Source organism: Bos indicus x Bos taurus, chromosome 12 (genome assembly GCF_003369695.1).
Source record: "Bos indicus x Bos taurus breed Angus x Brahman F1 hybrid chromosome 12, Bos_hybrid_MaternalHap_v2.0, whole genome shotgun sequence".
NCBI lineage: Eukaryota > Metazoa > Chordata > Mammalia > Artiodactyla > Bovidae > Bos > Bos indicus x Bos taurus.
This window is the reverse complement of record NC_040087.1, coordinates 15,719,312-15,733,594: the sequence shown is the minus strand read 5'-3', so window position 1 is coordinate 15,733,594 and position 14,283 is coordinate 15,719,312. Positions and strand designations below refer to the sequence as shown.

Here is a 14,283-nt window from a genome sequence, read left to right as displayed (position 1 = left end):
TATCTCTGAGACTTTCTGGTCCAGGTAAAATGTAAATCTGGTTGCTAAGGAGGTGAAGGGGAAACCTTAGGCATTGCGGAACAGCAGGAGAGGGTTGGTGCGGCTGCTGCCAAGGGGCCAACTTAGTGGCAAGAGGCAAAACAGCTCTAAATCTTTATTTGAAAGCTTGTTTGTGCCACCATATTTTGGGTACATCAACCATGAGAATCTGTTCCCAGGGTCAGCTTCAGACATTTCCCAATGGAAGATTATTTTGAGGACTGATTCTGAGAACAGATGGATAAGCTTAATATTCAAAAATAGAGTGATGCAAACCAGTTTGAGGGTAGAGAGTTAGAACAAGAGGTCAGGTTAAGGAAAAGCATCCTTACTAGCAGATCTGTGGCACTGCCTAGTCAGTCACTGATGTCAATATGCACTCCTTAGCCCTTCAGGCCTCATTCCCAAGCCCAATGTCCAGTTGATACAAAGTAATACACTTAAGGGAGAAGGCAATGGCACTCCACTCCAGTACTCTTGCCTGTAAAATCCCATGGATGGAGGAGGCTGGTAGGCTGCAGACCATGGAGTCCAGAATAGTCGGACACGACTGAGCGACTTCACTTTCCCTTTTCACTTTCATGCTTTGGAGAAGGAGATGGCAACCCACTCCAGTGTTCTTGCCTGGAGAATCCCAGGGACGGGGGAGCCTGGTGGGCTGCCGGCTATAGGGTCACGCAGAGTCGGACACGACTGAAGCGACTTAGCAGCAGCAATACACTTAAGAACGTAGCAAGGGCTTCCCTGGTGGTCCAGTGGTTAAGAATCTGTCTTGCAATGCAGGGAACACCAGTTTAATCCCTGATCTAGGAAGATCCCACCTGCCTCTGAGAAACCAAGTCCATGCTCCACAACAGCTAAGCCCGCCCTCTAGGGACTGTGCTGCACAATAAGAGAAGTCACAGCAATGGGAAGCCCATGCACCACAACTAGAGAGACCCCATTCACCACTACAGAAAGTCTGTGTGCAGCAACAAAGACCCAGCTAGAGAAAAAAAGAACATAGCGAAGAGTCAAGTCTGTTCTTATCATGCCCAGTGCTCCCATGGGTAAACATCCATGGGGGAAAATAATTCACAGAGCAGAAAGGAAAAACATTATGGAAATAATCACTCTTCCACTAAAGACACTCAATAGGCTCAAGAATTGAGAGGCTGCTTTGAATCAGGCACTGGGATGGATTCTTCCAGATACATCATATCTTAGTCTTCCCAGTAACCTTGAGGGAGAAATAAGTTGCTATTATCTCTATGCTACAGGAGTGGGAACTGAGCCTCAGTGAGGTTTCAAGAAATCTGTCTGAGGTTACCCAAAGGGAGAAACAAACTGCATAATAGTTCTATTCTAACAAAGGATGTAGAAAGAGAAAGTTTGGACCTTCTGAATTACGAACTGCGTCTTTAAGGAATCTATGGGAGTATATGCTAATTTTTATTTTTATATTTTTAAGGAAGACAATAAAAGAATACTGAAGGTTTTCCTGCTAAAAGCTTGTTCTGGAAAATGAAAACCATAGAAAAAGAACTCCAGAAGTACAGACCAGCAACTCTTATTTATGAATCGTACAATGAACAGGACTTCCACTGTGGCTCAGCAGGAAAGAATTTGCCTGCAATGCAGGAGATGCAGGTTCAATCCCTGGGTCAGGAAGATTTCCTGGAAGAGGGCATGGCAAGCCACTCCAGTACTCTTGCCGGGAAAATCCCAGGGGCAGCGGAGTCTGGCAGGCTACAGTCCATGGAGTCGCAAAGAGTCAAACATGACTGAAGCCCCTGAGCACATAATGAACACGTTGGTCCAGGGACTCATATCCTATAAAAGTATCACATTGATGAGGTTCTAATCAGTTCAAATGTTGTCATCTTCTAACTTTGCGCCAGTGCAATTATTTTAGAAAGTACAGTTTCCATTTTAATGGGCGCTTGGCTTATTCATTTCTGAAAACATTGGTTTGGTTTCAAACTCAATTGAAAATGAACACCTGGGTTTTGTCCTGGTTTCAGGAAACCCACACATTTTTTTTTCCTCTCTATACTTTAATCAGTAGCTGGTTTAATTGCCTTACCAGGTCACAGACGTCACTGTCCCAGCTGTGTGTAAGCTTTACCTACATCACAACCCAAGCACAGCAGCCCGAGTGGTGCGAGAGCCATTCAGGAAGAAGCAATGTGCTCTCACACTCTGGGTGTAATTCACACCCAAGCCTGATACTCACCCAGGCTCGCTGGGTGCAGGCTGACTTCCCACCGGAGAAACAGCCAAAGAGGATGGGAAACACAGCACACGCCACTCTGCTGCGTGAGCCCCAGAGAATGACCAAGTCATCAGAGCTTGTCCGCCCCAAACTCTAAGACTGCTCATGTACTACTCACAGCCTTTCTCCCAAAACAAGTAGGTGGGCTTAAGCACCCCCAGCAGCCCAGTTCTGAAGAGAGACAGAGTGCCGTTTGAGGACTGGAATGCCCTCTGCCTGCTCCAGCACAGAAATGTGCTGCTGGCATTCACAGAGACAAGCAAACGATGTGGTATTGTGGTATGTGTGCTCTTAATCTCTATTTTAATGTCTCCAACAATCTAGTGGTTAATTAGCAATTTGCTGCCCACCAATATGCAAATGAATGACAAGCAAAAGCCCTCCGCATCTGTAATTATTTTGCTGATTTACAAGCCGCTCTCCTCTCCCTGTAGCTTTTCCCTCTGTGTGTGCATTCATGCACCAGGGATTTCATTATTTTTAGAAGCATACACTGTACACTTTTAAGCTTTAATACTTTCAGGCTTCAATAATTACAGTATTACGGATATACATACACATTTCCCCCCCCTCCAACTCCAAATGCTTGTCAGGAATGCTTTTCTCTTTGATAAAGACTGGAGAGTAAGATTTATCAAGCGGCTGAAATCCAAATCGCAGAGAGAGTCAGAGCTCAAGATTGAAAGATGCACGATTCTGCCGCTGCCAAATCCTTATCTGGAATTGGAGGAGTCTTGTAATATTTGATTTTCTCCCAAGCAGCTCTGGTGAATCGGAGCCACGATCTGCCTTATCCATCTGCCTACTTTGGAGCTGGGTGTTTTACTATTTGGCGGTTTAAATGCTTCACGTTTTTGCCAGCGCATTAAGAAAGGCTCTCATGTTAAATTAAGTCAATTAATAAATGAGACACATTAAGCAATCAATTTTGTCAGCCTATCTCCCCGGCATTATGTATGGTTGGCTGTAATCACAAGATAAATGCAATGTGCTGATCTATGGTAATGTTCAATAATACATTCTCCGCCAGGCTCAATTCATCAGGGAGTTTCGGTAGAGGAGGCATTTGTTATTGGCTGTCTCTGCACCTCAAGGATAACATTTCTGTCCTTTTGATTGGCCGCCTCACTGCTGCAAGATTCTAACCGTCTTATTTTGATGATGAATATGAAGGCATGCTAAGCCGGGCTGGAGCGAGTGTCTCAGAGGCTGCGCGCCTTCCAGAGCCCAAGGACTTAACGGCTTCCTCCGCCACCTTCCTGTGCCAATCATCACCCAAAAAAAGTTGTGATGCTTTTCTTCACCCAGTGCTTTGGGGCTGTGTTAGATCTCATTCACCTCCGCTTTCAGCACAACAAGGCTAAACGGGTGTTCGCCGCCGCCGGGCAACTTGTCTGCGTTGTAAACCCCACGCACGACCTAAAGGTGAGTGGCTGGCTACCGTTTGATGTTCCCGTGGCCCGTGGCTCGGGTTCAAGTCCTTCCTCGGCAGGGGAGGGGGGCGGGGGCGGGGGAGTGGCGTCAGGGACCCTCCCACGGAGCCCGGGGCGCTCCAGGCAAAGGTCATCCCTCTGCTACATAAGGCCGTGTTGGGCACCCGGAGCCCGCGCTGGGCTCCTTCTCCCTCTCTGGGTGTGTGGATGCTCTCGCGACGGCGTGTTTCCCTGCCTGGCGGGGGAGACTAGAGTCAGCGTCTATTTCTTTTACCCCACGCTGTCAGCCTAGGAGTCGGAGGTGGGGGGGTGTGTGTGTCAGAAGTGAGGGTGTTGGAGGGAGTAGGGGGCATCCCCCTCCCTCTCCCAAATACTTGTGGGCAAGTGTTTAGGAGAGGGTTTGAAAAGTTACCCACATTGCAGGCTGTCCCGTGTGCTGGAAAGGCAGGCAGGAAGCACACGGATTTCTGAAGCCCCCTCTGCTCCTGAAGTAGCTGGGCTGGGCGGTCGCGAGACGGGACCCAACCCTCCCACACCAGACAGGGGTCTGGGAGCTGGGGAGGGGACGCTTTCTGCAAAGTGTGTTTTCCCTGTGCTCAGACTCAGCCTGGGGGGCGCGGGGCGGGGGTGTCGGTAGGAGCTCGTCTTCTTTGCATCCTGAGAGCTGGATGCGCGATGCGCCTGGTGTATCGAGGACGGGAGCAGGCAGATTGTTTCAGTAGCATTGTAATGAACCCCGCTCGGAGCCGCCACCGCTGGGATCACTGCAGGCGCTGCAGCCCTCTCATCTCTTTAGGTCAGCGCCCTTTAAGAGGACAGCCTCAACACGGGCTCGAGGGACCGCTCTGCATCCCCCGCCAAGATGACGGGGAAATAAACCGAGAGCCGCTTGGCTAGGGGAGGAGGGAAGATGGGCAGTGGGGGCGGTAGGGGGCAGTGCGAGGATGCAGCTGAACTCCCCCGCACCCCAGTGTGAAAGTCGCAGCCGCCTGGGCTCCGTCCCAGAATAAACGATGGACTCGTTTGGGAGTTGCTCTCATTATACCCGAGGCTGAGAGAAGAAGGGGAGGTGGGGGGAAAGGGCATCTGTGCCGCTAAGCAAAGGAACAGTCTCTGCGAGCATAGATCTGTCATTCTGACCACTGCTGTGGGGCAGGTCTTATTGCTTGTTGCTCATCACTTTATATACTCCTGCAGTCAGACTCTCTTCAACTAGAGCCCTGCAGGCCAGTGCTAATGGGTACCTCCTCGCACCCCTACCCCCAACAATTCCTGGAAGTCCCCAGGAGGGCCAGCGGCCCGGAGCCCCTGGGGCCATATGCCAAGGCCCTTCCTGGATGGAAGGGTGATGGATTACCTTGAGAGAACTATGGTGCTCCGGACCTAGGAAGTGATTTTCTGCAGGATCCAAGCTGTGATGAACACCATCTCAACTGCTCTGCCTCTCTCCTGCTCTGTCTCTCCCCATCTCTCGCTCCACCCTCCCCTCTGCCCCTCATTCCCCTGTTTCTTTTTCCCTTCATGGCTTACTTTTATAAATGGGAATTCACTCCCAGTCATCCTTGGCAAAGTGAGTGTATGATGTACGTATTAAAATATGATTCTGAATTCCATTTTATGACTACTTTTGAGACCGCCTTCAAACTCCCATTATTTTGTCACTTTACATTTGTTTCTTCCCTGTGGCAAGAAATTCTGTTTATTCCTGCTTTGCATTTTAAAACTTTTACAAATTGTTTATGAGACTTAGTGTTTCCAAAGTTTCGATTTATATGGTTCGTTGGCTACAGCTGATGATGGAGGGGAAACAGGGTGCTAAGATCTTGGTAGGGGGTGGACTGAAAGTCATCTGTGCTTGTTTCTGTGATGTCAGCCTGGATTTTGACAGGCAGTCCTGCTGCCCAAACCCAGGATTCCAGAGTCAGGGTTGGAGAGCTTAGGTCAGTGCTGACCAGCTCTGTGACCTTGAATGACTCAGTGTCTCTGAGCCTTCCCTTCTTCATCTTCAGAATGAACCAATGAATCTCTAGCCTGCCTCCTCCGTGGCTCTATGAGGCTGTGAAGGGATACTCAGGGTAGATGGGCTTTATTAACACTCCCCTCCACCCCCCAAATTATATTATTGCACATCATTTGTAGGGTTCCATTAGAAATTTCAAAAGTTATTACTTAAAGCCTTCAGCCAACTTAGAAACTATATAAGCATGAATATAAAAATAGGTGACACGTGCTTTTAGAAGCTGTTTTCCATGGCTCAGTTTGTCATGTACATACTCATTTGACTTTTTATTTCCCATAAAAAGCCACTTAGAGATTCTGCTCAGATGAGTGTCCTCACAGATAAACAAATCAAACTGAGGGATGCTTATGTTACCAGGGGGTACGACAGGACACACAGCATTTACAGAGGCTGTGCCAGGTACAGACAGACCTCTGCAGCCCAGGATGCCTCTGTGAAAGTCTCATCCATGCTCCAGGTGGCCCAGCAGGTAAGTTCTACCTGCTTCTCCAACCTGAGAGCTAACAGCTTGGAGCTTTTTTTGGAGCTTTTAAAGGCACAATTCTCTAGGAACACTGCTGCTCCATCATGAATATTAAGAAGTGTATAAAACCTCAAAAGAAAGTGCTCCTTCCAACCATTCCTTTCCAAAGACAGGCCACGGAAATATGCCTTGGATGTAAAAAGCTGCAATCCATGTAGGAAGAAAAAGTCTTTTTTTAAAGAAAAAAAAAAAAAAATAGTTGTGGCCATGTTAAACCAGGATGGCTATTGATCTGCGGTGCTTCCCCACACTTTGTACGACAGGCCGGTACATGATGTGGTGACCACGGACACAGAGACCGCAGTCCTGCTTTCAAGTTTCTAGGTTGTGTGTTGCTTCCAAGAGGAACTGGGAAGCCTGTGTTTTTCTTTGTGGAAGCATTTTTGCACTTTGTCCTTTCCTATTCTTTCCTGAGAATGCTAGCAGTACTTCGGGATCTGAGGCAAGTGCTGAGTTATAATCAAAAATCACTTACTGAGCAGAGACAACCGTGTATTTACCATGCTTCTATAGGTCACCTTCATTCTCAATCTCATTATGGCGCTTTACTCAGCAACCTGGGATTCCTTCAAGCAAGCTTGTTCTAGAAGCTTGCTTCTAAGTGGAGGCAAAGGCCTTCCCGGGGAATGCAGACAACCCAGTTAAACCCATTACACTCCTTAAGCCCACCCTTCTTAAAAGGGGTGTTTAGAGTCGCTGGCCTGAAATAAGAGGTTCTCCTTCTTCAAGAAGAATCCACTGCAGAGCTGGCTCCATGGACTGCAGACGGCATCCTGTCTTGTCCTGTGTCTGTCTGTCTCTGCCTGTAGAAGTGGCTCCTTGAAGGGATCAGGCCCCCCAGTTCTCCGTCCCAGCCTGTGGAAAGCGACCGCCAAGGAGCTGGTGATCTTGCCTGGCTGCCGTCTGCTTCCTTGCTCATGGAGGTCACTGAAATGTGGCCCACAGGCTGCACCGAGCAGGGTGCAGGCTCATGTCCTGATTTAGCACCACTTTCTCCCTCCTGTCCTTCGCTTGTTTACAAACCAAGAAAGCCTTTCTCTCCCGGCTCCTCTCCCATCCACACTCGCTGCTTGGACAATGCCCTGCCCCGGCAGCCCTCTCTGCTCCTGCCCCATCTCCAGCGGTGCCCTTTGAAGAGTGGACTGGCCAGTCTGTGCACCCCGGCCTCTCCAGGGAAGGGTCTGCAGTGTCCGCTGGAGCCCCTCTGGGGTCAGAGCTCAGCACTTCCCAAGCAGACTGGCGCTGAGCCGGGGCTGGCTAGGAGACTTCCTCCCTGTAACCACAGCGCTTGATAAACCAGGTTCTGAAACAAGTCTTGCAAAAGGCTTTCTGGCAAACTTCCCAAAGGCCCTAACCTCCCTACTGCTCCTGGGAGGCCATTCATGCCTCAATCCAGTGGGTCCAATCCCCAGAGCCCTTTTCTGTTGTAACCCGTTAACCTTGAGTCTATAGACAGACACACACATACACACACTCAGAGCCATGCGCACACACACAGTGGGCGGGACATGCGGGACAGTGTGGGCTTTAAGTGCCCGTGCATGCTAAGCTGCTTCAGTTGTGTCCAACTCTTTTGTGACCCCACCAGGCTCCTCTGCCCATGGAATTCTCCAGACAAGAATACTGGAGTGGGTTGCCATGCCCTCCTCCAGGGTCTCTTCCCGACCCAGGGATCAAACCCAGATCTCTTGCATCTCCTGCACAGGCAGGTGGATCCTTTACCACTGGCACCACCTGGGAAGCCTAGCAGACACTAAACCCAAAATGAGGGCATTTTAGTACCAGGACTTGCAGCATCCACCTGCCTCTCATTCTGAGACCAAGCCATCTGGATGGATGTGTGCTGAGTGACGGTGGGGATGGGGTAGGGGCTGCATGGAGTTGGGGGAGGGGATGATTAAGGGAGAACCAAGGCAAACCTCACCTCAAGCGCCTCCACTGTTCAGGAAACCTTTGGAAATCCCATTCCGGCCTCAGGGCTTTCACTAACTGACACAGCACGGCAGGCAGCCGAAGGGAAGCTAAAGACCTGGATGTTGTTTTTAGAGATGTAAAGGCGGCCTTGGAGTGTTCAGCCTGAATGCCTAGTTTCCGGCAGTTCAAGATGGTTTAGTAGCCGGCGTGTGGGTTTCTCAGCTCTTCCTGACACAGCCACCTCTGAGGGTCCCATCCCCCATTCCCTGGACATGTCAGCATCTTCCTTTGCTGTCCAGGCTGGAGGCTCTATTAGCGCCTTAGATGGGGGTGGTAGGGAGGGAATGGGGGGGGGGGGGGATGGGGAGACCAGTGGAGGAGGATAAGGGGGGCTGAAGATGGTCCCTGAGTCACTCTCTGAGCTTCAGTCTAAAGGCTTTCCCGTGCTGCCGCCTCCAGCCCTTTGGTTTCTGTGAATACTGTATGACACTTGGCTCTGCAGGCACAGAGCAGTCATGCGGCTTTTCTGGTTAATGGTGATTGTAAATGAGGCTCCCGAGTCACATAACTGGAGGCTCCGGGCGGCCATTCGGGTAGCGGTGTGCTGTGATGGGGAGGGCAGAGGAGGCTGAAGCCGGTGTGGAGGTGAGGTAAGCCCACGACCTCGGCACTGCCTTTCTCTGGTAGCCCCCTGAAGCAAATTTTGTGGCCCTCCCTTCACCACGGTCCCTCAAGCAGCAGGGACTGTTTGGAAGCAAGGAGAAAACAGGGACTGAACGCTTTCTTTGAAATCCACAGAGAGGTCAGAATTATTTTGATGGCTTCCCTGAGGTTAAGGCAGAATATTTTTCTAGCAATTGACAATAAGAGAAAAATGAACTGTCTTGGGGTGGTATTTGACTCTTGGCAAAGTCACAGAGGATGAGATGGTTGGATGGCATCACCGATTCAATGGACATGAACTTGGGCAAAATTCCCAGAGATGGTGAGGGATTGGGAGTGCTGCAGTCCTTGGGGTCGCAAAGAGTCGGACACGACTTGGCGGCTGAGCAACAACAAAAAGTCATCTGGATTCAACCAGCTGTGCTCCCCAGAGGGAAAAGCCGGCCTGTTTAGACACAAGGTGTCACGTGGAAAGGGTCCCACCCCAGAGAATGGAGCCCCACCCTCCCACGGGGATCGCCAGCTCAGAGAATGATGGGGAGAATGTCAGAACTGGGAGGCTGAATCTTCTTAGTCTACAGTCAAGGAAACTGAGGTGAGAGAGGGAAATGACTTGTATTTCCTACAGCTGCTGTAACAAATTACCACAAATGGGGAGGCACAAAATCAGAGAAATCTATTTCTCAAAGAAATCAGGAGGCTGTAGGTCCAAAATCAAGGTGCCAGCAAGGCCAGGCTCCCTCCAAAGTTCCAGGAAAGAATCTGTTCCTTGCTCATCCGGCTTCTGAGGGTTCCCTATGTTCCTTGGCTTGTGGCCTCATCTCTCCACCTCTGCCTCTGGGGTCACATGGGCTCCTTCTCACCTCTGTGTGTCCATATCATAAGGACACAGGTGACTGTATTGAGGGCCTATCTGGATTATCCCTACCTGGACAATCCAGGATTAGTTTTCATTGCAAGATCCTTAATTTAATCACACTTTGAAAGCTTTAGTCCCTCAGTCATGTCCAACTCTGGAACCCCATGGACTGTAGCCTGCCATGCTCCTCTGTCCATGGAATTCCCCAGGCAAGAATACTGAAATGGGTTGCCATTTCCTTCTAAAGAATCTTTCCTGACCCAGGGATCAAACCTGGGTCTCCTATATTGCAGGCGGATTCTTTGCCATCTGAGCCACAAGGCAAGGCTAATCACACCTTTGGTCATATAATATTCACTCTGTTGCTCTTTAAGGTAATTCAGAAGTTCCAGGCACTAAGATGTGAATATCTTTATTCAACCCACTACTTCCCTCTTGCAGACTCAATCTATTTTGTGACAGAATTGGAACTGGAAGTTAGGTCGCCAAAGGTCAGATCTAGATCCCCGGCTGCCCCAGGCTGCCTTCCAGTTAGTCCAAACTAAACACCCCTTGCTTGAGTGCGTGCTGTGGGAGCAGGAAATTGCGGGGACCCCCTTCCTGCACCCCATCAGCCCTAGACCAGCCAGTGTGACCCCATGGGCTGCACCACACACCCTGTCATCTCTCCTTTATCAGAGCCACATTTCCTTAGCAAATCAGGCCCTCTTCATCACCGCACGGAGTGCTAAGTCAATTCATTTGTGTTTGACTCTCTGCAACCCCATGGACTGCAGCCCACCAGGCTCCTCTGTCCATAAGATTCTCCGGGCAAGAATACTGGAGAGGATTGCCATTCCCTTCCCTAGGAGATCTTCCTGACCCAGGGATCAAATCCACATCTCATTATGTTTCCTGCATCGGCAGGCAGGTTCTTTACCACTAGCACCAGCTGGGAAGTCCTCTTTATCACCATCCTTCCTTATTCTCCTATCCCTTCCATAAATTTTCTTTCCCGTTTCAAATTCTTTTAAAAATAATATAATCTATGTGGATGCCTGCACATCAGACTTTAAAAATCAAATGATAAAGAGATACACTGTCAGAAGCATAGAGCATTAGATCTTGCCCTTGGCACACAGTTTGTAAATCTACCAGATCAATACGGGGGTGAAGCAGTGGGTGTAGCGAAAACACACAGGCTTTGGGGCAGAAAGAGCTGAGCTCAAATCCAGACTGTTCCAGTGGCCGATGGGTGACTTTGAACAAATGACTTCGCCTCTCAGAGGCTTCATTTCCTTCTCTATAAAAAGCAGGAAAGAACGCCCACCTTCGATGGGGCTGCAAGGAGTAAATGAGCTCACAGAAGGAAAACGTCTGCCGTGGAGGAGAGAGTCGGTAAACAGCAGCCGTTATTGTCAACACGGGTCATTATGATAAAAGCTAAAAGCCGCTCCTCGGAAGCTGGAGTCAGTCTCCCCACCACTCCACCTTCTGTCTTCCTCCACCGCCCCTCCCTTCCTTCGGGCCTCGGGCCTGCTGTTCCTTAGTACTTGTGAATTGCCCTTGGCCTTCAAGAGAGTTTTGAATAGAACAATTTCTTGCCCTAGGTAAAAGTCAGATTTGTCCTTATTGCCTAACTTCATAGAAAACCCTGAGCCCTGCTTGAGTTCCGAGCCTGGAAGTGCAGTGGGCGAGGGGCTGGATTGGGGGAGGATGGGCGTGCCAGGTGGGACACGGGCTGGCACGTGTGCCCTGGTGCCCAACATCCGCAGAGCCAGGAGCCCTGCCACAAGGTCCCCTCTCCTCCTGCCAGAGAAGGGTCCTCATGATGTATGCATGCTTTCTTTTCATTAGCGGCAGCCGAGTAAGCACAAGGGCCAGCGGGTCTGTGAGGGACATCTGATCGGGGTGAGGGTGTGAGGCTGAGTGACACCATTGAGAGATGCAACAGGGCAGGGAGAGGTAAGCGGGCAAAACCTGCAGGCTCCCTGGGAAACTGGACATTCATTTTCTCTCTGCCTGCAGTTCATTCTGCCCTGAGGAAGTCCCTTGCCTCTGAGCTAGTTGGGATGGTTGATGCTTAACGAAAGCTTGGTGTTCTTATTGAGTTGCTAAGTCGTGTCCGGCTCTTTGAGACCCCGTGGACTTGTAGGCCGCCAGGCTCCTCTGTCCATGGGGTTCTCCAGGCAAGGATACTGGAGTGGGTTGCCATTTCCTCCTCCAGGGGATCTTCCTGACCCAGGGATGGAAACTGAGTCTCCTGCATTGGCAGGCTGAGCCACCAGCCACCATAGAGCCACCACTGGCAAGCTGATTTACCACTGAGCCACCTGTAGCCCCTGAAATCAAGGGAGAGAGAGGCTCTGGCCTTTCTAAGCCAATAAAGAATTTCCTGGATACTATCTTCAGGCAAGTCTATAAAAAGCACCAAGAAAGGCCACAGGGCTGGGCTCTTCCTTACTCTACCTGAGTTTCTACACAGACACAGACACACACACACAGACACAGACACACACACACACATCGTTTGCTTGTCTCTGTGAATGCCAGCAGCACATTTCTGTGCTGGAGCAGGCAGAGGGCATTCCAGTCCTCAAACTGCACTCCGTCTCTCTTCAGAATTGGGCTGCTGGGGGTGCTTAAGCCCACCTACTTGTTTTGGGAGAAAGGCTGTGAGTAGTACATGAGGAGTCTTAGAGTTTGGGGCAGACAAGCTCTGATGACTTGGTCATTCTCTGGGGCTCACGCAGCAGAGTGGCGTGTGTTGTGTTTCCCATCCTTTCTTCCCCACCCAAACTGTCACTGACCTCCAGCCTCAGGAAAGAGGTAAAGGGAGAGATGGGAGAGAAAAGAGGAACATTCTAGTTGAGGCTTTTGACTCAGACCTAGCTGGGTTTGGATCCAGTGATGTCAGTTCCCTTGAGTAACCTCTTTGACCTCCCAGAACCCGCATTTCCTCAACTATTAAAATGCTTGTCATGAAGGTGAAATATAATGTAGATAAACTGCTTAGTACAGCACCCAGCACCTTGTACACACTCCATAAATGGTAGCTGTCGTCACTAGCAAGTGGAGCTCCTTAGAGATGTTCCTGATGCACAAGATGTACCAAGATTCTTCTGCCCAACTTGGACAAGTGATCAAACTTCTCAGACTGGATGTTGGGGGAGAAAGAGGGAAGGGTCAGCAGTAAAAGGACCTGACCAAGATTTTGAAGCATAGTAGGTTCAAGCTCGGGCTTCCCAGGTGGCTCAGTGGTAAAGAATCCGCCTGCCAATGCAGGAGACGTGGTTTGACCCCTGGGTTGGGAAGATCCCCTGGAGAAGGGAATGGCAGCCCACCCCAGCATTCTTGCCTGGAGAATCCCATGGACAGAGGAGCCTGGTGGGCTACAGTCCATGGAGTCGAAGAGAGTCAGACACGACTTAGCGACTAAACGACAAGAGGTTCAAGCTCAGGGAACCAGACAGAGTCCAGGTCCTGGTTCAAACAGATGAGACCCAAAGGGGTGATGCCCAGGGTCACAACTGAGGCAGGGCAGGGCCCACTGCTCTATCTATGCTACCACACTGCTGGGGGCTGGGGCGTTGGATAAAGATGCTGCCTCTCTAATGTGAGCCACACAGGCTGGGCATCTTCCCAGGGGGTCCTTGTCCTTAGGACCTTGGCAAGGTAACAACTAGCCAGGAAAACATGGGGCATTAAAAAGGCAGTGTTCCTCGCATCTCTACTGTTGGCATAAATACATAGCAAAGGACTGGGATGAGACTGCAAGTGAAATCACCCAAGACACAAAGCCATAACCCCAGACTTTCAGATAGCAGGGTGGGTCAAGTTCTGCTACAAAAGGTGACGTTTTCATCTTGACCTGGGGCCCAGGATGAAAGCACCATCAGAAACCAATCTGTGATCAGCCCGATGTTTTTAGCAGACGAATAGGATCCCTGCGGATCATTTAGAATTGTGGTCTAACTGGAAATGTCAGTTTTACTTGCAAGACACTGTATCTCTTAATCATTTCTCGGTCCTTTAATGTATTTTTAATCACGAACCTGTGATTAGGAGGGAGCTGTGTGCTGCAGGGCTGTCTCCAGGCAGTACCAGGAACTCCAGCTGGAAGAAACTGGACTGTGGAAGGGGCAGGGCCCCCCAGGACAAAACTGGAGAGTGTCCTCTATGGAGGGGAAAGGCCACTGCGACCATTTTGGGGAGGGTGAGCATGGCATTAGGAAGGCTCCACAGAGACTGAACCGAATCCAGATCAATACAAGATTTTACAAAAGATGGGCCAGCTAGTCTAGCCATCTGCCCAGCTTTGTAGCCAGACGCCACGGTCCCTCAGATCTAATTCCTACGACTTCGCCAAGGATGTACCAGGAAGTCCAAGGCAGAAAGCCACTGAGAACCTTGTGTTCCCTTTCTATAAATTACAGGTATATTGTGACTTAGGCTAAGCTGGCTGCATATCCTGAAACCCACAGGCTGTGCTTTTCTGCTGTCCCAGTTATGCATACAATAATAACAATAATGATCAGAACAACCACAAAATAGCTACCATTTATGGCAGGCATGCTATGTCCAGGAACTGTGTTAAAT

The 14,283-nt window shown here is 49.9% G+C and overlaps 1 protein-coding gene across 1 annotated transcript in view; it reads left to right on the top strand.

Annotated features, from left to right (window-relative positions):
- Positions 1-3,362: 3,362 nt before the first annotated feature.
- SIAH3 (siah E3 ubiquitin protein ligase family member 3) overlaps positions 3,363-14,283 on the top strand; it is a 72,375-nt gene continuing 61,454 nt past the window's right edge. The window contains exon 1 of the mRNA XM_027557199.1: positions 3,363-3,718. Within this exon, the coding sequence (XP_027413000.1) occupies positions 3,584-3,718 (135 nt within the window). The 5' untranslated portion in view covers positions 3,363-3,583. The remainder of the gene's footprint in view (positions 3,719-14,283) is intronic.